This window comes from Anser brachyrhynchus (genome assembly GCF_964034855.1).
Source record: "Anser brachyrhynchus genome assembly, chromosome: 15".
Lineage (NCBI taxonomy): Eukaryota > Metazoa > Chordata > Aves > Anseriformes > Anatidae > Anser > Anser brachyrhynchus.
In genome coordinates, this window is record NC_137733.1 from 1,317,079 (window position 1) to 1,343,933 (window position 26,855).

At 37.5% G+C, this 26,855-nt stretch overlaps 1 protein-coding gene across 15 annotated transcripts in view; it reads left to right on the forward strand.

Moving 5' to 3' along the window:
* The window catches only part of GRIN2A (glutamate ionotropic receptor NMDA type subunit 2A), a 214,984-nt gene that overhangs the window by 135,310 nt on the left and 52,819 nt on the right, over positions 1-26,855 (forward strand). For all 15 annotated transcript variants that reach the window (XM_080556983.1, XM_080556995.1, XM_080556982.1 and 12 more), the window contains 4 exons: positions 7,149-7,263; positions 20,629-20,834; positions 22,344-22,512; positions 22,637-22,790. In XM_080556983.1, the coding sequence (XP_080413109.1) occupies positions 7,149-7,263; positions 20,629-20,834; positions 22,344-22,512; positions 22,637-22,790 (644 nt within the window). The remainder of the gene's footprint in view (positions 1-7,148; positions 7,264-20,628; positions 20,835-22,343; positions 22,513-22,636; positions 22,791-26,855) is intronic.

A 26,855-nucleotide genomic window follows, 5' to 3' on the forward strand; every position in this document is an offset into this window, starting at 1 on the left:
ATAATTGCTGTGGCCCTCCTCTGCACCCACTCCAACAGGTGCGCATCTCTCTGGTGCTGGTGACCCCAGAGCTGGATACAGCACTCCAAGCGGGGCCTTACAAGGGCAGAGCAGAGGGAGATAATCACCTCCCTCAGCCACCCTTTTGATGCAGCCCAGGATACGGTTGGCAATTTTAAGACTTGAAGACATTTCAGGTTTTGAACACTGCTGGGTTTGCTCATTTCTGCTTCTTTGCCACTGCATCTGCTGGTCTAGAGAAAGAGGAATCCAAAAGAGGGGAAAACAGAAAACTGAAACAGCTGACGGCAGGAATAAAGCTGCCGAGACCACAGGTATGCAGGGAGACCCAGATTCTCAGTGTATTTAAATGAGGGTCTTCAAACGAGGACCAAGCTGCTAGTCCCTACCGATGTTACCAGCTAAGTTCAGACATCCTGGATGACAAGAATTTATTGGCAACATGAAACACTAAATGAGAAAAGATGTTCTACAGAAGAAAATTTTTGGTAGTGGCAGGATCCCACTTTGACTGGTTTGTGTGGGGATGACTTCTGATCAGGAGATATGGTACGGTGGTGTAGCAGTGAGGTTGGCACATGGGGATACACTAAATTTAACTTCCTGCCGATGAGCATATTTTAAACACTAACAACTAGCTATTTTCACTTCTTTTAATTCATGTGCTCTAAGTGCCCTCTTTTATAGCATAAAAGTTCTGTATTGTGCAGTAGCTCTGTACAGTTAAACAGCTCTGTACATTAAACAGCAGAAAATGAATTGATGAAACTCACATTCCTTTGGAAGTAAAACTAAACTTCACCAGCATCCTTATGTGATGCAGGTGTGCTGATAAAATGAAGAAATTATAGAAAATTTGTATCAGTATTTGTATCAGAGAATTTTTATCAGTATTTCCCAGGTCAGGTCATTTTAGGAAGCAAAATCAGTTTAGGAAGCAGAATCAGGTAGCAGCTTAAGGGCTTCCAGAACACTTTCCCTTTATTGGGATGCTAACCAAAAGTGAATCAACAACAACAAAAGAGCAAGCATGGCCTGTGTTCTGCAGCTGAACACAGCCAGCTTTCAGGGCTGGAAGCGGGCCTTGAAATTCAAAATATAAACGTGAAGGGTATTGGAGGTGGTGTTGCTGCAGAGACTGCCCCCTTGCAGAGAACCAGGCAGGCTTCCCAGGGATGAGTCTAGGGTGCTGCTGGGATGGTGAAGCAAAATATAAACATATTAGCACTTTTTACAAAATGTTATTACTAATAATAACAGTAGCTCACTAAACCTTCTGGTGTTTGATGGGTTATGCTAGTCTGTGGCACCTGCCCAGCCAGCTGGGCCCTTTCTCATTTTGCTCCCACCCTGTCCCCCTTTTAGAAGGGTTCTCCAAAAGTTTGGTTGCTGGTCTGGCAGAACTGGGGCGAAATGACATTTCCAGACCTGGTGGCATCTCATGCTTTAAAGAGCAGCTGGCAGAAGGTACAAGTAGTTGGCGTGCCATTCCTTTTTCACAGTCACCGAGCATATTGTTCCCAAAATTTGATTCATCCATGCTGGCTCAAGGCCTAGGGAGATGCAGCTCCAGGAACAGGAGTTATATTCAGGAGAGCGAGGGCTGGGGGAGGTGAAGGAGGAGGAGGAGGCACAAAGAGGAAGAGGAGGCTCTGTCTTTGCATCATTGGGAAGGATCTGAAGTTAGAAAAAAAAATCCCACGTAGCCTAAGATATAAAATTGTCTTGAAAAAATGCTTATCTGTTTGAAAAATGCACCACTACTTTGCTTAATAGTGATCTAATTCAGACCTGTTTCTGTACGTACTTCAGACCCTGTTACATATTTTATGTACAGAGTTTTTCAATTTAATTTTATAGACATTTTTAGGAAATCTGTTTCTTAATGATAAATCCCTTTTTGTCAGGTTTCTCTTGATAAGTATTTTCCAGATTTCACAGCAGCATCAGAAGGAAGCTCAGCAGTTCATAGGCTCAACAGGATAAAGAAACAAAAAAAGATAAAATTTGGATTCCCTCCTGCTTTTTTAGGTATGATCCTGGGTGAACGCCAAGCCCAAACAGGCTGGCTGTCTAGATTATTAAAATGGTTAGTACATACTGTTTGGAGGAAAGTGAAATATCACCAGATGACATGTCAGTTGTGAGGTATTTCATCTACTTTAAATCTCATCTTGGAAGTCCCTTCTTTGGGAAAGGAGGGGGAGAGCTGCTTTTATGAAACCTTTATTTCCTGAAATCTCCACTGTTTCTCCTCATTGCCTGCAGTTGTCACGGATTTGAAACACTGCCCCATGGTGAGGAAGGCGCTAAATAAAAAATGATAGTCTGCAGTGATGGCACCTGAGGGATTTATTGGGTTTGCTGAGCTGGGCTGCAGGGTAAGGGCAGGAGTCACAGGCTTGAGTTTCTGGAGTCCCGGGGGCTTTCTGCTCCCTGCAGCCATCAGGTCATGTGATGGGTTTCTCAGGTCTGATAACAAAGTTCTCTTGCTTGGAGGTAGCTTAGGAGTGATAAGTTTTCATTACTGCCTCTGCCTTACCCATTCTTTTTTTCCCAGCTGCTGATCTGTTCTGGAGCTGGGCACTGGGCGGATTTCACACTAATTTCAGCCCAGGCATGCTTGCTTGTTATGAATGAATATTTGCAAGGATGCTCCCTGCCTGGCATCCCAGAGGTACAGCATGGGGAAAGGTACTCCCAGGTGAGGACTTCCCTGAACACTGGAATGATCTTTGTTTAAGACAAAATGAGCTTTATAATTTTCATTATTTTTACTTAAAATATATGCTTGCCACAGAATCCACTAAACCTTCTTGCTTTTGCTCTCAAATACTTGCATCTATTAGGGCAACGCTTGTGTATCTTGCATATACATACGCGTGTTAAACATCAGAAGAAATCCTACAGCTTGGAAGCATGTTTGCTGTTGTGTAACTAGAACAAAAAGCCTCAAAGATTCTGCTCCAGGAGTGGTCACAGCATTGCAGGTGTTTCAGCTGATGTCATGCAGTAAAAGAATTACCCAAAATGTTACAAGGAGAGAAGGTCCATGTCTTCTGTAATGAGATCCATGAGAAAGGTGCTTCTGTTTCAGCAATGCTGTATCCTACAAAGCGGTCTTCTAAAAACTGAGGTAGCACTCTCATCCTTCTGCTGTCTTCCCCCATAATAGAAAGTGGAGTCAGTGAAGTTGTGATATAATATTTAAAGTGTAGGAAATCCCACCTTACTGAAATGTGTTCTGTCTTTCTGGATAATATCTGAATTTTAATTTGGGTAAATATTGCACAGTTTTGGCATTCATCTGATGCCTTATTTGAACTGCTTGATCTTTCGGAATCTATAAAAATTAAGTTGGAAATCTTCAGGGTGGTTTTGTAACCTTGGTGCTTCAGATGGTTGCTGTAAATTCAATGTGAACAGTTTTCTGTTGTGGTGTTTTAGCACTTCTCCTTTTCAGTTTTGTTGGGGAAGGTGAAAAAAATGTATAAATGTTTAAAAATGCTTTTGAAATGTAGTACAGGCTTGGCCCATTGCATGATAAAAACCTGTTCTGAATTCAGTATGAGAACAGCTTAACTTCTGCCCCAAATTCCCATCTTTCATACATGTATCACCTGGGGAGTCTTAGTCACGCACTTGAATTTTCAAAAGTCAGTTAAGACTTCAGTGTCATAACACCATCACAAGGCCTCCTGCTATCATGCCTTTGCAAAGGTTGTAGCATTAATGAGGTGTGAAAGCAGATTAACTACTAATCCAAGGTGTATGCTGAATTGCCCCATTAAAGTAAGGAGCTCAAATAATCAAGCACTGCAATTAGTTAAGAACAGGAATAGGCAATTCCAAAACTACTTCAGAAGTATATTTTGACCAATTCAGAAACCAAAGACATCTTGCACAGAACTAATTTTGGGTAAATTTAGAACTCTGTAATAATAACAGACTATAAATGCTTTTTTTTTCCTCGCTCTTCCTATCCAGGAATAGAATAGCATGCAGTTGTTTTTCAGAGAGACAGGTACCTTAGGATCCTGGCCAGTAAAAGCAGAGCAGGACGTCTTGTCCTTTGTGGAGGAAAAATACAGTTCAAAAGTGAATGTACACATTAGTCACTTGTTTCTGAAAAACACAGGCAATTGATGAATTTTGTACAGGGGACCCTGCTTGGGAAAACAAGAATATCTTTGAAGTTCTTTTTTATTGCTGCAATTTGAGAAACTGGGGTAGCTCAGACTGCGTCATTCAATGATACCTTTGTAGATGACTCAGACAATACATGTTTAAGAGGATTCTACAGATTAGGGGCCATTTTTTAATTTGCAGATTTCACTACTCAATGGTTTGAAAATTCACAGTTTAAAATATACAATGAATCCAGTTTTTCATTTTAGATTTCATCTGTATTTTGGAGTGCTTGAACATTACTGCAGCTACAGCACTGCATCTTCTTAAGGCCATTGAATGACTTCTAGTCTGGAGGATTTGCACATAGCTCCCAAAAATGTGATAAGTGCTGTTTGAAATCTGGGGTTACAATCCTACCAAAATTCACAAAAGAAGGATTCAACTCAAGCCTGATCGCCGGTGTCTATGTAATTAAAGTCCTGACTGGACACCAAAGCCTTATTAGTGGTCCAGCCCTTAGCCAGACACAAAGTTCTCAGCCTCCAGTTTTGTAGAGATGAGCTCATTTGTGCCTGGCCCTATAAGAGGTGGGCATTCCTTGTGGCGGGCTATTTCATCTATAGGAATTTCAAAGGAGAGACCCGTGAATGAGGGTGCATTAATATGAATACAAGTAGTGCATGCTTTCACATTATGTCCTTACTTTTCCCTTGCAGTGTTCTCAGCATGTTGTTCCTTGGGTCACAATGCACTCGATTTTCAGCAGTGAGTGAGCATTTTGCTGGCTTCCTACGTGTATGCACAAGCAAGTTCTGTCCAGTGGTTTGCCGCTTGCTCTTGAGGTGGCAAACAAGCTTTTTACTCCTGAGCAAGCCCTTTCATTGCTGGATGAGAAATGTAGTATATGGGAAATTAGTTCAACTGAAAAGCAAAGTTCTGCCGAGGGGAAAATTTTCACGCTGCAAGTCTGTCATAAAATATGTGTTATTGCAGTGGGTGAATTTACAAATTACTGTCAAACTGGTACTGAATGGTGTTAATATGGTTGTTCAGGGCAGTGCACATTTAATTATTAACAGTTATGATACAATGTCATTATTTCTTCTGGGTCTATGTTGTTTTATTTAGCGTGTTTCTGCTGTTGGGATTTTCAGTCAGCTAAGTCTATAGCAAGCCTCCTTTGAACAAGAGACAAAAGAATTATTTTGATGTCAGATTCACCAGGAGACCATACTGTTACTAGAAAAAAAACCCACCATGTGAAATGTATCAGTTTCTTGTGGATGAAACATTACAGAGGAATGTATGAAGAATATCTAGATTAACTTTAATACCTTCCATAGCACACCCATCTGAGGAATAGGACGTGCAAGCGTTAAGCGGGGAGTTCCAGAAGGAGAGCACCTAAGAGAAAACCTGAACTGAATTCATCCAGTGGCATACCCTGAGAATCGGTGTAGGTCTCTTCAGACTGTGGATATAGGGTGGAGAGTATGTTATCTTCTGGAAGTGCCATAGGATCTTCAAGTAGGATGGGACTTCAGGTTTTTCCTCTCATCCACAGGATAGCTTGGGCAGGCTCACATTGACAACCTAGAGTTAGATTTTTTTTTTCAGTGTGACCAAAGAACACCAACACCAATACCATAATTTTACTCACTTCCCTTTCATGCCCAAATTTCTTAGGTGAGAGAGTTTCAGACAATGTGCAAAATGATAGATTTTTGCAATATCGCAGTCCAGGGAGAGCTTGGCCTGTGTGCAGACTCTTGGCAGCAAGTTTCCCATATTTGTGCTTTAAATAAAAACTGCAGTTTCTCATCACTCTTTCTGACCCCGGAGCAGTGGAAACAATCTGTTCTCGCTGAGAAGTACTGAAGCTATGTAGAACTGGAACAAATATAAATACGGATTTATGTTACAATTCCGTGGAAAATTTTGAGAGAAAATTATTTTGTGAGGAAAGTCGAGACCAAAAGAAGAGTTTATTAAATAGCCAGAATGCTGGCATTTCTGAATCACCAAAAGTGCCATGCTTTCGAAAAGAGGCTACGTGTTCCCATGACGAATGGAAAGCAAAAATTAGAAAGCAGACTATATTAAAATTAGCAAAAACTAAGTAAGGAATTTAAGACCTTCAAGGGCAATGACTTGGTAGAGATGATGTAATCACTGCTAATGACAGGATTGCTTATAAGGAGTAGTTTTCTGTCCTTAGAACATGCAGGTTAGCATGGCAGTAGAGGAGGAGGAAGATGGAGAAAGCAAGCAATAGTGCTGTGGCACTTCTTATTGTAGTACCCTGAGTAATGTCCTTCCATTGACATAAATTTATACAAAATTTTCAGTTGGATAAGTCTTTTTTGTAGCTGAAAAGTTACGCAGAAGCCTGTGGTAAATAAACAATTTTCTTGATTCAATGCCCAAGTGTAAAGGCAGGAAATTTGGGATTGAACCAACATTTTCAACAAATGAAAAAAAATCCTCCCTCTTTTTTTCATTTGAAATGTTAATTAGCTTATATATGTTTTGTAAACCACTGAAAATTAACCTAAATAAAAATAAAAATCTTTTTTCTTCTTGAAAATATTGAAATGAAATATTATGGACCCCTTCAAAGTTTCTATGTCTTTTTTTTTTTTCCGAAGTTATTTGTGGAAGTTATCGACATGTCACAGAGACAGCATGCAAAGCTGCAGTGTCAGGAAGGGCTGATAGGACTCCTGGACGTCTAAACAGATGAAGCCAGAACAGACACAGTGACCTCTGAGTATTATACTAGTGAGACAAAAGTGTGATGTTACACACAGGTCTGATGTGGATGTGTTTAAAATGGTGCTGAAACACTGAAACACTTTATGTTTTTTTACAGCGTTAACAGAATTTAATGCATGGACTTCATCAGTGCTTCTGATGACTGAATTAGCTTGCTCATTAACTGCTGGGACAGCGCATTAATTTTTCACTGCACTTTTTTTTTTTCCCCTTTCTCCCAGGTTTATGATGAATGTGACTTGGGAAGGTAAAGATTTGTCCTTCACAGCCGATGGTTATCAGGCACATCCCAGGCTGGTGGTGATTGTACTGAACAAAGATCGCGAATGGGAGAAGGTGAGCATCATCTGTAGGTAAAAGATGTGAGAGGAGGTAGGAGAGACTTGGTAGAACCCTATTAATGACAGACAGATTAACATCACACATGTCAATGATGATATTCTGCTGTAGCAGGTTTGTCACAACAGCTCAGAGAAGATAATTTTACCTTATTCTGAGTAGGTCTAAGGAATTTTAACAGGGAAAGCAACATATCAGTGAAGGTAGGCCACATAGATTTCAGAAGATTTATGTGAAATGTACATTACATTTCTTCTCGCAATTTGGTAAAATAAAATGGTCAACTGAAGAATTTCCCGAAACTTGAATTTTAACTAACCTTAACTACTGAAGCTTGGGTGGATTTGTATATCTTGACATACTCCAGGAACTCTACAGAAAAGTCCTTTTTACTTGCTTTTTTTTTTTTTTTTTTCCTTTCTTATTTTTCTACAGGTTTTAAGCAGATTTTATTCTCAATTTTGGCTCTGATGTTTTGCAGGATATTTGTAGTCCCATGTTTTAAAAATAAGGGACCTTAGAAACTGTTTGCACTATAGGAAAAAAATACAGCTGTATCACCCCACCCCCAATTTATTTTAAATTCATAAAGTATGATCATGCATTATCTAAATTGCTGATGAAATCTATGAGCTCTTTTGTCTTATAGTTTTAGGATCCCATAAATGTTCAATTCCAGTTTGTAAGACTGCCAGGCTCTTCATGATGTTGAATAATAATGAAAAAATAAGAATTACTGTAGGACATCTCAGTAAATATGCTAGTCATGCAAAACAGTGAGAGTAGTTGTAGATTATGTTATGTATTTCTTGATGTTCATTTGATGCAAACTTAATTCTCTTGATAAATTTAATCCTATTGAAATGTGTCAATCTGAATCTTTGGAGGAATCGCTTTCTCAGTAACAATTTTAAAATAGGCTAAGAAATTTTCATAATTCTGCAATGGTCTGCATGTCACATATAATGTTCTAGAAAAAAATATTATTCTACATGGGGAATATTAGTATGGCACCAAAGGGAGAAAATGGTTATAGAGGCAGACTACAATGCTCATGGTATCATAACTTCATACATTTTGTATCCTCAGACTTCTCTAAAGAGGCTTCTCATAGGACAAGAGGACATAGATGTTCTTGAAATGAACTAGCAAATGAAAAGAAATGCTGAATATATGAACCAAAAATATTTCCAAGAAATAGCTTGGGCCTTTGTTAACCTTTGAGTGTCTCCCATATGAGAGAATGGATGATTTAGTCCAGCTTTTGCTGTATCTAACCATGCATGTTGTACAGCATGTTGTACACCTGCTGCACTGGGCTACAAGGCTCTCTGTAGGCTGAGGCTTACATTTTCCATCTGGTAAATCCCTCCGTGTTTGAGGGGTTTCTGGAAGGACAAAGAGTGACTGAAGGGACGCTGCTGCCCAGAAAAGATGATGCATCTACTCCTAGCTGCCCCCTTTGCTTTAGAGCCCTTCTGGTAGCAGGCCAGACAAGTTATTTTGGTAGAGACAGCCTGCCCCTAGCTGCAGCTTTTGTGTCTGCCTCTGTCGTGGGACTATGGGAAGGCAGCCAGGTTTAATTATGTCAGAGGGGAGAAGTGAAAGGCGGCCAACAACGGGCTGTCACCACCAGTATTATTCTTCTGACCACAAGCTGATCTCTGCCTCCGTGGATGAAGACAAATAAACTGACTAATCAATTATCCTGGCAAACTGGAGGCAGTGCTCGGCCATGTCGGAACACCCCGCATTTATAGCAGCAGAATTTCACTTTGCACTTCAGAAATAGCAGAAATGTTCCTCTGACTTAGACACATGAGAAGGCTCTTGCCCACCTCCTGGTTTATTTGTATATCTCTGTAGTGCCATCTTGACATTCTTTCCAAGTTTCTTTCCTCACTCCATATCTTGTAGGAACAAGGAGAAAGAAATTGGCTGTCTCCTTGCACTGTTTTTTTTGGTTTCAAAACTGTCAAAGTTACTCATCTGAGATCCAACATTTTCTGCTCTGAGTTTCCTGACAGGTGCATGCTTTTATTTCTAATTACAGTATATCAGTGAGTATCACAGAATTGTTTTATTGAAGTCTTATTAAATATTCTCAATCCTATAAGGAAAACATCAAGTCCTAGAATCTAATTAAATGATTTACTCTTGTGAAAAACCAACAATGCAACAGCATGCTAATCCTAGTAACGTAACTAATGTACACAGAAATTGCAAATAGTTACTTTATTAGTCATGTAAGAAAGAATAATTGTGTTGTATGGGACAATTTTTTTACCCAGTGTTCTCCTGAAAATACAAGATTTAATATGAAAACTTAATTTCCTGTGGTTTTAGTATAATAACCTGCTTTTATTTAAATACATTTTTTTCCTTGGTCTCAAAATTGATATATTTGACTCAAGGCTTGAGGTTATAGAAAATACATTCAAGCATAGTTGAAGAGCATATATCTTACCCCTAGGAAAATAAGTTCGTTTTTCCTTTACAAATGACTCAGTATCAATACTTTGAAACGGAAACTTCACATGTAAATGGGGTTGACTTGGGGATTTGTCCCATATCTGATTCTGAAAAAAGCTGGTTGGATGATAATAGTTTGAAGACTGAAAATCACTTTTGGGCATGTTCAGCAGGCATCCAGCAAGATATTTTGACAGATCCTAGAGCAGCTGCTCAAACTTCTGACATCAACATTCATAGTCTTCCTGCTATATCTTGACAGGCGACAGGGCTGCTGTTCTCAGGCAAGAGATTTTTAAGAAGACAAGCTTAATTTGCTTGTTTCAATGAAACTTGATAAATTTGCCAGAATTAACAGTGCTGCCCCACTATCACCAAAGGTCTGCAGGAACACTGCTAGTGCTGAAGAAAGTCTCAGAGGTCCAGCAGTAGCAGCTGCAAGACCCCCATTAAGCTTATCTCAGTGAGGTGTGACCTGGACATCTCACCCAGCCTATTAACTTCGCTGAGGTGCATACTTCACAGTCCATTGGTCTTTTTCTTTTTTCTTGAATTTGGAAAATTATATGAAATAAAACCAATCAATCCAATATTAAAATCACATACTTGAATATAAATAGCAGTGGCAAAATTAGGTTGACAAGGCACGTGGCCAAGAAGGCCAACAGCATCCTGGCTTGTATAAGAAGCAGTGTGGCCAGCAGGGCTAGGGAAGTGATTGTGCCCCTGTACTCGGCTCTGGTGAGGCCGCACCTCGAGTACTGTGTTCAGTTTTGGGCCCCTCGCTACAAGAAGGACATGGAGGTGCTCGAGAGAGTCCAGAGAAGGGCAACGAAGCTGGTGAGGGGTCTGGAGAACAAGTCTTACAAGGAGCGGCTGAGGGAGCTGGGATTGTTCAGTCTGGGGAAGAGGAGGCTCAGGGGCGACCTTATCGCACTCTACAGGTACCTTAAAGGAGGCTGTAGCGAGGTGGGGGTTGGTCTATTCTCCCACGTGTCTGGTGACAGGATGAGGGGGAATGGGCTAAAGTTGTGCCAGGGGAGGTTTAGGTTGGATATTAGGAAGCACATCTTTACCGAAAGGGTTGTTAGGCATTGGAATGGGCTGCCCAGGGAAGTGGTTGAGTCACCATCCCTGGAGGTCTTTAAGAGACGTTTAGATGTAGCCCTTAGTGATATGGTTTAGTGGAGGACTTGTTAGTGTTAGGTCAGAGGTTGGACTAGGTGATCTTGGAGGTCTCTTCCAACCTAGATGATTCTGTGATTCTGTAATTAGCTGTGTGTATCATATATGTTAAAAAGGTAGGGAGCACTGTGCTGCATTTAAAAATTATTATATTCCATGTGTAGAAATGAGTTCCAGAGTAAACAATTTTTACTGTTCCTCTTACATAAGAATAGATAAAGTTACCATGATGGGGTCAGTATTTCCTTCTCTTTTCTTCAAACGTTAGTTGTTGCACTAATATTGGCTGAAGTTGTAGATTTTTAACTTACTCTTTAGATTTTTTTGAACATGGGTACTGTAGAGAAGTTACAGTCTGTATGATACTGCTGGCCATGCTTTGGGTCACAAGAAAAACTGTTAATGTAGAGAAGGAGGTGAACACACACGCAGTCATGTGCAAAGAAGTCTTTTGAAGTGTGGGAGAGCTTGTGAGATGTAAAAGTACTGTGTTTTTGCCACCAATGGATTTTTACAAGAAGCAAGAATAACAGATACTACATAGAACAATTGCTGGTTAAATGCCACTGCAAGAACCATTATTTATATCCAAGTTTATTCTAAATGTAACCAATCATCTTTAACTTTCTATTAATGCGGAATTTAATGTAGAACTTGATTTTGCTTGGATTAACTAGCATATGCCAGGTTTAGAAGCACTGTGTGAGGTTGTACACATTTGTGTCTAGGTAGGAATGAGTGGGCAGACAGTGCACAATTCCTGCCTGGAATAAATGAACCAAGGTCTTCACAGAGCCATCTGGCTACTGACATCCAACTTTGTGTAGCTGGGAAAAGACAGCTGTCAGATGTAAAGGAGTAAGTGTGTAGGTGAAACTTCACTGGACAAAAACTGGAAAGCCTTACAGTTGGTCAGGTTTCTGACAGAGCTTTTTGTCAAGGTACTGTGATATAATAAACAGTCATTGAGCTTGTATAGGGTGTTTTTGTGGGGACATTTCTGTTGTGTCCAGAGCTGGGGATATGGCAGTTGAAGAATCATTGCAGGGAGACCTTATGGCAGCCTTCCAGGGCCTAAAGGGGGCCTGCAGGAAAGCTAGGGAGGGACTCTTTGTCAGGGGGTGTAGTGATAGGACAAGGGGTACTGGCTCTAAATCTGAAGAGGGTAGATTTAGATATAAAGAAAAGAATTCTTTACAATGAGGGTGGTGAGGCCCTGGCCCAGGCTGTGCAGAGGAGCTGTGGGTGCCCAAGGCCTGGCTGACTGTGGGGCCCTGTGCAGCCTGATCTGGTGGGAGGTGTCCCTGCCCACGGCAGGGATTGGCCTGGGTGGTCTTTAAGGTCCCTGCCAAGCCAAACCATACCCTGATTCTATGACAAAGATGCCTTGGGATACACATTTACTAAAAGTTATGAATATATATATTAACTAGAAAGGATGAAACTGCATGATCCGTTTGCTAGTGTATCTTTTGTCAGTAGCTCTGTGGCCTAACCTGATGCCCATAGCAGGTACAACATGCTCCTTAACATCTGTTAGGTTGTTACTTTCTGTGTTTCATCCGTGTTGCTTACTGTATTTAGTCTTACTGTAAAGTAAGACTTACTCTATCCTAACACTTGCTGTTGAATGCAAGCTGTATCTTGTTTATGTATCAGTGAGCTTTTACTTGGTCAAGGGAAAGGCCTTTAAGCTTTTACTGTGCTGAATTATTTGAATTGTGCCAATTGTTATGTAGTATTCCTTAAATCCTGTATTCCCAAGAAGGCAATGCAGGATTTAAAGATTCTCTCTGCTGCTGTAAAGGAATTGTAAATGCCATGGAAAGGGGTGGTGAAGTGTGCTTTGTTCCTGTTATTTATAGCTAATAGTTAAGATTATGGGAGTAGGAAGGCTTTCAGAGCAGCTCTTCCTTTCTGGAGGTAAAGGTGTGGCCATTTAGACACATGGAGAGCTGGAAGATATTCAGCGAGTGCCGAGGGTGACAAGAAGTCTTCCTTACCTGGCAGGTGGAGCAAAGACTGTCCGTTTGTTCAGCTCTTTCCTTTCTAATGACATAATTAGTTTATAAAATGCTTTCTCCGGCATAAATTTGAACTCCTGTGCTACACAAAGTTATTTGGGACATTTCCCAGTACCAAAGCTATATCAAGCACTGAGGATCTGGGGAGTGCTGATTAATAATTCTGTATTAAAAATGAGGCTACAGGAGCTGGTAGCTGTTCTTTCTTCCCGTTTGTTTATAATCTCTGTGGGTACTTAATTTTCCTTTGAGCCCTGATGGTCGCAGTGTTGGTGCTTTCCTGTCAGTGTAAGGAGCCGCCATGAGGGAAGAGCAGTACATTTGCATACCCCATATGAGATTTTGCAGCAATTTTTGAAAACTTCAAAGTCCTAAAATGGATGCCTTCAAACCAACTAGGACTGTAAACCATTCCCCATTAATAAGATATGAAAGTGCTCTCATCGTATTTTGTCATTTAAATTTAGAATGTCATTGTGAAATGTGGACCTTGATCAACATGCAGAGACACAAAGGTTTGCAGCAGAAAGTATACAACAGATGCTGTTTCTGGGGAAAGGATTTTGCTTGTGTGCTTTGTTCCGCAGCTACTTGTTATTGCTAACCTGACAAAGTTAATTTATGCTTCCTAGTTATTGCATTAAGACTTGCCAGAGTAGCTCTCCCTTGTAAGTGGAAAAGTGTGGTGAAATAAAAGTAACAAATAGTTTTTCTATAAAGCAAGATGAGTTAGATTTTGTGTTTGCTCAGCATTATTTTCTTCACAGAAGTGCGACAGCTCAAAAAGTATGTTTGCAATATATGTGTGTTTGGTGTAGAAAAAACATCACTGATTTTTTTTCTCTTTTCAAAGGTTTGGTCGGGTAATCCTGGGAGTGCATTTAGCATCAATGTCATCATGTAACATTTTTCCTTACAAAAGGATGATGACTGTGTTATTGCGTACAGTTCCCATCTGCTGGGAAGAGGGTGATAGGACCGAGTTATTTGTTTGTTTTCTCTGAGATATGCCTGTGTGACAGACTTTCTTTTCATGCCAACACTGGCACACAAGGGAGAACACTGTTCTTTTCTCTCTCTGTTCAGGATCTGGCCTCGCTATGTTTCTTTGACTTGATGGTCCTTGTGAGGGTGTATGATTAGGATCATGTCAGCCATCCACACGTTATTTAGAGACCAGCTTAGGGTGCAGCAGGAGAGGGAACTCTGAGGGGTAACAGTAATACGTAGCTTTGCAAGTGTTTTTTCTCTCTTTACACTAGCTGTGTATCTGTAGCTGTTACACAAAACCACACCAAATAGTTCATTATTGCCCTCCTCTGCGGCAATGTTCAGAAAATGAATAGGGAGGGTGAGATGAGGACCCTATGATTGCTAATTCAGGCAGACATCAAACAAACTCTTCCATACTCTCAACTATTTTCTGTTTTTCTTCCTCTATCCTGTAGAGATTAAATGAACAGGAAAATTCCAGAGCACACATGAAGAGGAAACAGGAAAGACTGTAAATGTTTCAGAGAAACACAATGATAGATGTACATGTATTTGTATAATGGGAGCACTGCTTTCAAGTCCACGCTTGAAAGTTTTATAGGTTTCGTACCTACAATAGTGAAACAACCCCTATATGTGTGAAGCAACTCTGTGTATGTTTGTATGTAGGCATTTATTTTAAGAGTCCCAGTCTTTTGGCCATAAATAAGAGGTTTTATCATTTGGGGCAGAATCCTTCCCAAAAACAATTCTATTGCCCTCTTTTCAAATGTGGGTCATCTTCCATATTCCTCTGGGATTGAGGCCACACACTACTGTGTTTGCAATCTAAGTAGGAATGACAGAAATTTGTCATAAACATCTGGATATTTCCTGGCTTTTCCATACAGTAGAGTAAAGCTTAGTTGGGTGCAGCTTTTGATAGTTCCATAGCAGAGCATGTCTGCCTTTTTTGAACATTATTCTCAGCTTGAATTTTCTGGTTCAAAAGAGTTTGCTTTATAAATACACATTATAGGGTTTATTACTTGTAGCTCCATCTCAATGCATTTTTACAATCCCCCTCTGTTTTTGAATCTAGCAATGCAGATATCTGAAATGAAGCATCTGCTGAAAATAAGCTCAATTTCACTTTTAACTACTCTAGTAATGTTAATTGAATTCTTTGGAGGTCTAGACAGAATGATATCTCTCCTTCTAAACATATTTCTATGGTCTTTGCACTCTGAGCATGCTATTCTCTTCTCTGTAGCTTGATTTGCTATAGACTGTAACTAAATATAGTTAATTGAGTTTAAGTTTGGAGAATAAATCAAATTTTCAGACCTGTCATTGAACTATTCAGTAGTTCCATTTTACACATTGCATAATCCAGAATTCCAAATACTTCTTTTCTATTTCATTTAATGCTCAATTAAGTGGTTGTCATTCTAAAAAAGAGATTTTAACGAATGCATTTTAGAAAAATATGTCTATATTTGTCCTGTGTTCTTAATGTGCCTAGAGGTGCTAAGGAAATGATTCTTTAGCACATGGGATTTTCTAACAGCACATGGTTACAGGTGAAGATGGTTGTGTTACACTTAAATGGGAGTTGATTTTATATAGTTGTAATATACTAGGAAAGAGGAAAGGAAGGCAGATGAGACAGAGCAAACCATCCTGATTCATCTATAGCAAAGTTTCCTGTCATTACAGAGTGGCTACACCAAGTATAGATGTTGCATCTTATGTTGGCTTCATTTTAAATGCAGAATGGCTGTGCCTGCCACACCACTTCAAATATGTGAGATTCACCTTGATGCAGCTGGAATATGTCTCTGGCTGCCTACTATTAATGAGCTGTGCTTTCAGCTGGATTCTTCGGAGCGGTAGTCTTGCTTCCAGGAGCTAGTGGAAATTATTTCTCTGACCCATGCTAAGTTTTGAAATCTTAAAAAAGATTCTATTCTATTCTGTCTCAGAGAAAAAAAAGAAAAAAGTTAAAATTTCAAATTCTATGAATCAATAACCCAAGCCAAAAAAAAAAAAAAAAAAAAAAAGGAGTATTTAGTTGGGGCAGCTGAAATTCTTTTATCTCAACATATTCTGATGAATGACCATATATTTCTATATAGCAAGCCCAGGACTATACATGCAAAGTCTTCATTAAAGCACCTTTTTTATTTATCTTTTTGGACATCACAAAAGCGCACTTTCTGATCAATAGAATAGAGTAATTCAGTTGGAAAGGACCTTCAAAAATCACCTAGTTCAACCGCCTGACCATTTCAGGGCAAGAGGAACAATTCTTTCAATTTTACTTCAGTTTTCTTTCAAAATCAAATTTCTTTCAATTTTCATTCTTTCTAGAGGAACAGTTTTCTTTCAAGATATGAGGAAAATGGAAATTATTCTCAGGAAAGTTCTTTTATAACATTCTCCTACCTTATCAAATAGAAATTTGGCAATCTGAATGGCAAAGAGTTCACTTGAGATCAATGCAAGTTGGAACTTTCAGGTGAAAAGGCTTCTACGGCTATATGGTTCCAGCACTGACCAGAGAATGGCTTTGAATTTGCATTGAAACAGTGTAGATATTAAGCCTTTATACTTTAACAATCACCTGCCTTGCTTTTTTTCAGTTGTTTCCTTTTGTTTTGCCGTATGATTCAAATAGATCAGATTTTATTCTGAATTCTTTGAAAATCAACCCCAATGAGTCAAGATGTGATACAATTAAAATTGTTAGAGAAAAACTAGTAGCATCAGGTTGCATTTCATTGATATGTAACAGCAGTATCTTTGTTTTCTGTTTTATAGTTTTACATTCATATTATCAATGGTTTAGCATAGTCCGCATTACAATGGTGACTTCAGCTTTCATGACTATTTCATTTATATTTGTATCAGGGATACCAGTATTATTAGGTAAGCATGCTAATTTAAACAGGAGCCCTTTCTTACCTCAAATCTAGATGCTTGGACTTGGTTGGAGGATGCCATGTTTAGTTCGTTTCATGAGTAGCTATCGTGAACACAAAGTAGCATGTTCTAAAAACAAGTGCTGCAAAACACTGGAGGCAATTGAATTTTGAAGCTGTCCAGATTGGTAAGCTATTTCACTGTAAAATGGTTTATTCAAATATCACTCGTCTCCTACTGAAAATAGCAGTTGAACTTTTCATATCCTACTTTTTGTATTTTACATATGAACTTTTTTTTTTTTTCTAGAGTATTTATAGTGCCCTTCCCTTCAGAGGTGAAGTCAGGACTTGCATGCTTTTTTTAACTCAGTTAATTTTTTTATTTTAATTTTATTTTTTTTGTTATAGGTAAGTCACTTTAACAGTCAGTGTTGAATAAGGACTTAACATTTGACTTTGCACAGAAATTCTTACAATTTATAAGCATATCTCTATATAAAGTTCTGAAATCATTCAACATGTTATAACCTGTCTTTCCCTAAGCTTTTGAAGGTTTTAAAAGCATTCAAAACAGGTACTGATTGGATCTAGAACTAGATCTGACTTTTTCTCAAGTGACATAAATGCTGATCTTGCAAGACACCAAAATATGGATTCAACTTCATAAATTCTCTTGATTTCAACAGAAACATATTCATGTTTTAGTTTTCCTTAATCTACAGCTTTCCTCTGTCATTTCAACCCTTCACTCTGTAAAAGAGTTGATACTATTGGTAGCACAAAAATGTTGAAAGATCTAAATAATATACGAGGATACAAAACATTATGTAAATAATTAATACCATTCAGATTCTTATTCGCAATGCTATAATTAGTTCTGCAGAGGCTGAAAGTCTTCTAAAGTAAGTATAAAAATCTTTGTGTATTTTGACTCTGTGCTTTAATTGCATAAAACTAAATTCTTACCCTTCTTTTAAAATAAACGAAAAAGAGAAAAGCGTTTTAATCATTCTAAACTGTAGCTGAATGATAGAAGTGCAACGTGTATTCTTCAACAATATTACTATTTCAAAATCAAAATACCAAATGAAGAAAACTGTTTACTTCCGAGTCCAGTAACAGCAACAGAGCAAATCCAGCATCCATTCTAACCACTTAACAATCAGAACTAGCAAATCCAACACAAATATTTCCCAAGGAAAAGGAGTGACTCAGAGGCATTTTTAAATTACTCTTCCTCATTTGCTATTCTTAGCCAAACAGCAAAGTTTTTCAGGACTTTTCTGCCATTTGCTTTTCTGCTGTTCTTCATGACATTGAAATCTTTTGTTTGTACTTTTTGCCATTGTGCTTTCTGATGCTGAGGGTTCCTGACTGCAAAGTGGGAATGACCTGCAATGGACACGAGATTTGTGCCTATATAAAGCCCCGATGAATTCAGTGTGACTCCCTGGAAGTGCAGCAGTAGACATCTTCAGACAGAGTAGTAGGGATGCCCCTGAGACCGAAGTGAAGGTCTTAATTTTTAATTACTTTTTAATAAATGTACAATCAGTGAATATTGAGATAATGGAATGAAGAGGATAAAAATGTTTGAGCCTAACTTTAGAGACCTGCTCAACACACACTTCTGTACAGATGCATCTGTCTAAAAAACTAGCATTTCAACAAATTCATCCCTTTAAAATCATCAATGGTTGTATCCTCCTCAAAACAATAAAATGCAGGTGAATTATTGAAAATGTATCATGAGTCCTCTTTTAACAACAAAGCAATCATTGCATTTTTGATAGGATCAGACAAACTCATATTATGGTGGGCTGCTTGTATTCCATTTGATCCATGTGGGAACACTATATAGTGGAGATGGCTTGCAGGGGGAAGCACTTTGAATTACACAGACGTGCCTCCTCCCAGAACCCTGTATCAGGTAATGTGGTGTGATGTAGTGGGAAGTGCTGCTACTGCTATACTCTAGGACATGCAAGTGCAATTGAGACCCAGTCACATCTCTTTTCTTATTCCTGGTTGGAAAAGGCAGGCAGGCACGTTTTCCACTGCTGAAATTCATCATTGTACTTGGCATGTTTTTTGTTAAATTGATGTAGTGATCTGTCTGGAATTGTCCCTGCTCCAGGCAGCCAACATTGTGGCATACTTAGGGTGTAGATACAAACTACATTCTGTAAGCTAACATAAACCAGCATAGGCTCTGCTGTGAATGAGATTATGTACCATAACTTGACAATAAAACTTTTTTATTTGCAATGTATCTGTGTCATAGAGTTAAGTAGATTTGTTTCCCTTTGCATTATTATTATTATTTTTCCACAAAGGCTTCATCCCTTGTGTTTTGCTTAAATTTCATGCTGAAACTTTAAGCAGTATAAATCCAGCTCCTGATTCCCAGTGATTTAGGTGTGATTTCCTAATTCCCTTGGGATATTTTGAATTTCCTAATCAAAGTATATAGAGATTTGGCATTTCTGCCTCCTTCATTAAAGTTCAGCAAAATATCTTGCCTCAAAAACAGGACAGAAAGGAAACTGCAAAGGGCATGTACTTACGTGCTTCCCAAATAGGAATGGATATAAATCTTGTTCTTCAGGAACTTTTGTGATTCATTTTAAAGTCTTTAGAAGACAGAATAAAGTAACAATTTTGTACAGTTGTGGTTTTTTTTAGGACCCAAATCTCTCATTGTACTGTTAATTCCTACTGTTTTCCTTGCAAAACAAATATTTTATCAGTCTCATGATTATGTTATGATTTGTTTAGCTAAAGTAACTGAAGGATTATTAAAATGTGTTGGTTTAAATTATGTGGACTGGTAGCTCATTTATATAATCTCTCATTACTGCTCGGATAAGCCATACAATTAGATTTATGGATATCAAGTAGTTAAACAACCTGAGAAAAAAATGCTAGAGCTTTCAAAATATTTAAATAAATTTTTAATCATATTCCCCTTGCTGGTGTTCTGGCAGTGGAAAAAAATGCAGATTAATTAAGGTTGAGTAATTTATAATAATGAATAAAAAGACAATTCTAAAGAAAAGTTGGTTATGCTCCCACAAAAATCTTAAAACTGCATATTTACTCTAAAGGTTGGTGTTTGCTTGATTACTTGCTAAACTCTTAGGATTATTTCACAGTAACTAAACCAGAATAAAATACATTATTTCTAATATGAAACTGTGTCATGTAAAATTCTGCTTGTGTTTACTAAAACCCTCATCTGGCCCAGCTTGGGAACCCTAGGACTAGGGTGTAAAATGCTTTCACCATGACTTTTCAAACAATAATTGAAGAGTCCTTTCTTTACAGAACATACAGAAATAATGTTGGGATACTTTGGTCATTAGCCTGGTGGGAATTAGCTTTCTTTTTCTTGTCCTTTTTTTCTTTTGAGGCCTGTTTTCTTGTTACTGCAAATTGGTCCCAATTGCATATGGAGTGTCTGGTTGCTTTTCTGGTTCAATTGCATATGACAATATCAAATTTCAGTGCACCTATAGCCAAGATAGTGTTAACTGGTATCATCCAGTCTTTAAATAACTTTACCTTACTTGTAATTAGCACAGTGCATTTTCCCACTTCATATGACTACTAAAGATTTCTAAAGTAATTTTGATAATAAAATTTTTTGATGATAAAAACCTAGGACTGCTGTCTTTGCACACTAATTTCCCGTACCTATAGCCCAGTGTATTTAATATGAGATGTCATTTGTCAAATACAAGCAATCAGATGTCAGCAGCTTGTGTATCTTGGCTTTTCAGGTGGGGAAATGGGAGAACAACTCACTGAGCCTGAAGTACTCTGTCTGGCCAAGGTACAGCTCTTTTGCAGACAGTGAACCAGATGATAACCATTTGAGTATTGTCACCTTGGAGGAGGCTCCCTTTGTCATTGTTGAGGATGTGGATCCTTTGATGGAAAGTTGCCAAAAAAACACTGTGCCATGTCGTAAATTTGTCAAAATTAAGTAAGTAAATACACAGTGTTCCTTTTTTCTTTGTTTGTTTGCTTTTGAGTGCAAAATGTTCGCCTATTTTCTCATTAATGCTTTCCCTTATTTCTTTTGTTGTATATACATCTTTTTTTCTGATACTTTGCTGTTCTTTTGTTCTTGATTCCTATCTTTGCTTTTCCTTCTGTATTTCTCTTCCTCTTTCTTTCTTTCTTTCCTGCACAGTATGCTTTTCTTTGCACATCTTCCCTTTCAATACATCGGAAGGTTCTGGTTATGTACATATAAGGAACATTGAGTCAGTGACAAGATAGTAAGTATGTAGTAAATTCAAAATCAACTAGAATTAGCCCTTCTCAATCACATGAAAGAAGATAGCATATTCTAAAATCAGATTGTTTTAATGAGTCCTCTTTGAATGGTTTCCTGTTATGTTGAAATGCGCCTGTTTTAATTAGTTTAATTAGTTAACAGTTTGAGAATGCTTTCTATTGAAAATAATATATTTATGCTTAAATTTGGTACAGGATAAAACTATTCCAGCATAAAATACCACTATGACATACCAGCTAGAGAAAAGTCCCTTGCTTTGGTTACTCTGTAATTTTGAAGTAATCATTAGAAAACAGTGGAAAATGTGTCATTGTGCATTTATCAATGCTTCTTCACCCATTAAGCACTTCAGTCTATGTATTTCCAAAATGAGTATAACGTTTTTAACTGAGCAGGTGTTAGGAGATGTAATTGATGTTTCTGAAGTTTTCCAGACATTGCTGAATAGTTTCTGAAATCCAGGACATTTTTATTGACATATCTGAACTTCTTAGTCGGGTTCTAAACAACTTTTTATTTGTGATTTGAATTACTTCAAAGCCTGTAAAATATTGCCTATTCTAAAAAAAAAAAAAAAAGGAAAATCCTTGTCTAAGACCTACATGGCTGATCACAGTTTGGGACTCTGGTTTCTCTGTTGTCAGGGCTTTTCTGACCTTCCAGAGTAGTCTTTGCACTCAAAGATAGCCTGAAAGTCACCTTCTCAAACTGCAGGAAAAGATGGAGCACCCACTGCTTCCAGAGCTGTGAACTACCATGCCTTTACACGGCTTGGGCAGTGTAAAGTATAGACTATATTTTGGGCAGTTCTGTAATTATTAAAGTACGTGTGGTACATAATGTCTTAAGAGTAGAAGTAATAAATGTTTAATCTAAACCAAAGAGACATCAGTAAGTGGAGACTGTATGAATTGATGGAGAAGTGAAGTCCAGTAGGAGAGAAACTGAAGCAGAAAACGTCGTACAAGGTCTACCACCATCTTCTATTTATCTCGTCAAGCCACTGCAATGTGATTAGTAAGAGCTATAAGCACCATATAAAGCATCCTATGATTTTATTTCTCCATCATTCCAGAAAAAAAATGGTCACTTGGAAGTTTGAAAAATTGTTCTTTTATAATACTCTGACACTTGCTGTTGTGATGGTTGTTTTTCCCAGGAGAAATGTTTGTCTCTCTTCTCTTTTAACAGCAACTCAACTAATGAGGGAACTAATGTAAAGAAGTGCTGCAAAGGATTCTGCATTGATATCTTGAAGAAATTGTCTAAAACTGTCAAGTTCACGTATGACCTGTATTTGGTGACTAATGGGAAACATGGCAAAAAAGTCAATAATGTGTGGAATGGAATGATTGGTGAAGTAAGTTCTGTTAGGTAAAAGAGCTCTTAAGTAAGAACCTAGCAATGTTTGTTTTAAATTCATTTGGAGAAATGAGGTGTTCTCTACTGAGTAATATTGGTGGTGTCTTCTCTTTGTGGATCAGGTGGTATATCATCGTGCAGTTATGGCTGTGGGGTCTCTCACTATTAATGAAGAGCGCTCTGAAGTGGTTGACTTTTCAGTGCCATTTGTTGAGACTGGGATTAGTGTCATGGTGTCACGGAGCAATGGCACAGTTTCACCATCTGCTTTTCTAGGTATGGTTCTCCAACCCCTCAAGATCATTTAATTGCATTTCTGTAGAGTGGGATAGGTTTCATTGTCAGTTAAGCTAAATAGTGCGTTGATGTGTTTCTTAGATTTTTGAATTACATGTTAGGAAGTTTGTATGGTGTCAACAAACTGATTAATGTGGTTTTTAGCACATGAAGAAAGTGCTGTTGGTTTCAGATGCAGTAACTGGAAACCAATAATGATTTCAATATGAAAAAGAATTCCCCAGCATCTTCAGTTAGGAAAATTACTTCCTCAAGATCTGCTTACACATTAACCTGTGCTTGTTTAGCCCATAATAAATTGTCTCATATTTTTCTAGAACTCACATTCACAAAATCATTTAAAACCCCCTTGTAGAATAGTGTAGAAAAGAAGACTTTGCTGTGATTAGAATAGATCTGACAGGTAAATGGGCAACAGATACATCTGGCTTCCAAAGACCATACTACCGCACTGCAAAGCTTCTGAGTGTTTTCTTCAATTTTCTGTGTTGTGATGATGGAGTTGAACAATGGGGATTCAGCATGGAAATGAAAGGCTCGATAGAAAAGAGGTGGGATACAAAGAAGTAAAGATCTCTGTCTTCTCTCCTTCCCTTGTTTGCTACTTGTTTCTATTGTTCGTTTCTCCTTTCATTATCTGCCTGTCCACTGTAGTGCCTATGTTTTACTTTTATATTTAGTGGTTTGCCTGAAGTTTTCAAAGGTATTTTGCAAATGAAAGATAGTGCTAGTGGAGATAAAATAATCTAAGTGAAACTGAAAAAAAAACAGTATTTTACAGGTACCTTACAGAACAGTTTCATATCTTCAATTGGGTGAGCAATGATGACATTTTAATATCATTTTATTATTTTATATATTATATTTATTATTTATGTATATATACTATATATATCAGTATGGTTTCTTTTTAGATTAAGTGTAAGTTCTTCACTCAATTCAAATCACTTGTAGCCATTGAGGAATTGATTGTTACTATAGTATCAGCTACAAGTGGGCAAATAATTGTTTTTTCTCACAACCATTATCATCATTTATACACAGAGCTTATTTCTCATACCTGTTCCATAAATGCACATTGCAGAAATGAAGCAATAGCTCGTAAGTGTAACATAGTGAGTAATCGAATAATTTACCTAACTTGTTAATACCTAAACAGATTTTGTTGGTGATTAATTTTGTTGTTTACTGAGTAAAAGACTGTTTAATGAAATTATGAGAGGCTGCGTTTTTTAATGAAAATACTCAGATAATGATTTTTTATTTCCAGAAGTAATTGACTTGTACAGTTAATTCATTTTTTTAAATTGTAGTTTCTATGTGTTGAAGTTATCATTTGAATTATGTAGTGTTTTCCTAAATATGTTCCAATTTTTGGCAATTTTTTTTAATGGACCCTGCTTACCTCTTACCTGCCTCCAGCTATCATCAAAACAGACTGCTTTTGTGGTTTTTCATAACAACATAGTTATATTTCTACAATGAATTTAATGTTTTTGGTTTAGTTGGATATGTACAGAAGTTAAAAATTAAAAATGATGCCTTGTAAAGCTCTATAGAATAGAATTATTTTTTTTGTAGAAATCTGATCTACAGCACCGTTAAATTAAGTCTGTGATCTCAGATGTACTTTCTGTTTATTTAGACATAGATGAAACTGTCACATCGCTGGAACTGCTTGTGTATTTCGATGTTGTGGGAATAGTAGTAAAGTGCTCTGCCATGTAAAATACTGTCAGATAGGTAACTGAACTTATTCACAGACAGATTTAATTTTAATTGAGTGTCTAAGAATACGGTTGTCATATGTAACTTTTATGTTTTTTTTTTTTAATCTGTGAAAAACAATACTATTAAATAGCAATGAAGTACAGTTTATGAAATATTTGTTTTTATGATTTACCGCCATCAATGTAGGCAAGTACAAAATTTGTCTGAACTAGATTTTCTGTTCAGTGATTGTGTCTAATGGATTTAAGTAACTGATGGACTGACAGCCTCTTCCTCATTATCTGCTCCCACAGGTGTCTCCTACCAAGAATTTTAGAATAAAAATAAGAATTTTATCCATGTTAAAACTTTTTCATGTATTACTACTGTTCATATATACTAGATCCACAACTTAAGTTTTTAAAAAAATCTGTGGGGGTTTTATTCAACCTTTCTATATGTTTAAGAGGAAGAGAGTTCATAGGTGAGGCTACTTGTCTTTTTTGTTGTTGTTGTTGAAATAGCTAATTTATGCACTTTTTTTTCCCTTTTTTGTTGTTGTTGTTTGTTTGCTTTGTTTGTTTGTTTTTGGTATGTCGGGTAGAAACTCAAAGTTAGTGGAGTAAGATGTCTTTTTCATTGCTCTGTTTTCTCCATTGCCAATTATCTGCAATTTACACTAACAAGTCTTATACTAGTATTTTTCCGTCATATCATTGCTCTACATAAAAATCTTATAAAACCTGCTGCTTCCTGGGGAAAAATTCTTTCTGTCCCTTGAGAATCAAATAACAGTGCTGAATGCATAATTTGATCTGTAATGTGACAGGAACATCAACTTTATTATTCAATTGATTTTGTACTTGTTCAGTCTTACTACTTATTATAAATGGCTTTTTGTTTTGCTGTTGCTTCTGTTGCTTCTACTCCTCCTCATTACCAGACTGCTTAAATTATTAAGGACCATTCTGCATTAACTGTTGTTTATAGCTTGCTTTTTCACTTTGGCTTGTTTTGCCCTTTGCCTGATTTAAATTTTGACAAATTACCATTGCTGTTTCTACACTGTTGCTTTTGATAAGAGTTTTATGAGGGTTGTTGTCTGTCTTCTATGAGAATGCTGTCAATATTGTATGATAGTTTTATGTGAATTCCAATTAATTCAAATTAATATGTGATTTCATAGAATATTTGTCATTAAGTGGCACCTACTTGTCTGTTTCTGAATGGATTTATTTCCGTCTTTGAAGCATTCTGTTATTTTGCTAACTTATTATTCTCTTCCAAAAAATGTCTTTAGTAATTGAAAGAATTTCATAAACTGTCTTTAAAATATAACAAAAAAAAAATATTGTTCCTTAACCTTCTCTTAAAATCAAAAAGAGAACTGTTTGGTTTGAAAATTCCCTACTTTGTCTTGTCAGTTCACATTCAAAATCACAAGTGGGGCTATCTGGAATTTGGTCTTTCATGGTTCCAAATTTCTGAAGAAATTGTAGCAAAGGTAACCAGTCTCATGAGATTTTCACATCTGGGCCCAAATTATGATCCTTTATTCCAGTTCTTGGTGAATCATTCATGCTAACTTGGGCAAGGTTCAGACTGGGCTATTGGGCTCAGCTCACCTCAGCTCTCGCTCAGAGTCATTTCCTACAATGATGGATGAATTTTCATTTTTGATGAAGAGGTTAGGATGGAGGAATCTCTTGGGCTTTCAAAAAAGCAAAGCATGGTAATAAACTCATTTATTGTCACTTCCGGTGCTTCTTGGTTCCATTCTAATTTGAAATAGTTATTAAGAATTATTTCTCACATTTCAGAGCACATTCACACTACTAGCATTTACCAAAATTAGAGTATAATATGCCTCCAAATAAGCTGACCTAATAAAGAGATATTACTTTGCCATACCAAACTTTTGTTGCACGTATCCTTATACAGCTACCACAGGAACACCGGAAATGACAGAGAATTTGTAATCCGGCAAAGCTGAAATTTAAGAACTTTGTGTTATCACATGGTATTTCCAATCCTTTCAAAAAGTTGGTGCTTATTCTGATATTTGAAACTACTTTTAGTTTTCTGTTCCAACCTACTTATTTAACTTATGTTTTTTCTATCTTTCAAACTGACATGCAGTTTTCCGTAAAAACCTTTTGATTTCAGAAATTTGCTCCCAGATGAGAGTGAGACTTGCAAAAGAATGTTTTTGCTATGAGTGAAAACAACGTCTTCATTAGAGGTAGATGAAAGTGAAAAGGGAAAAAAAAATCTGAAACAAAATTTGCTTTGAATGCAAGCATTTGGCTTTTTTCCCTAATGCTTTCTGTTGGA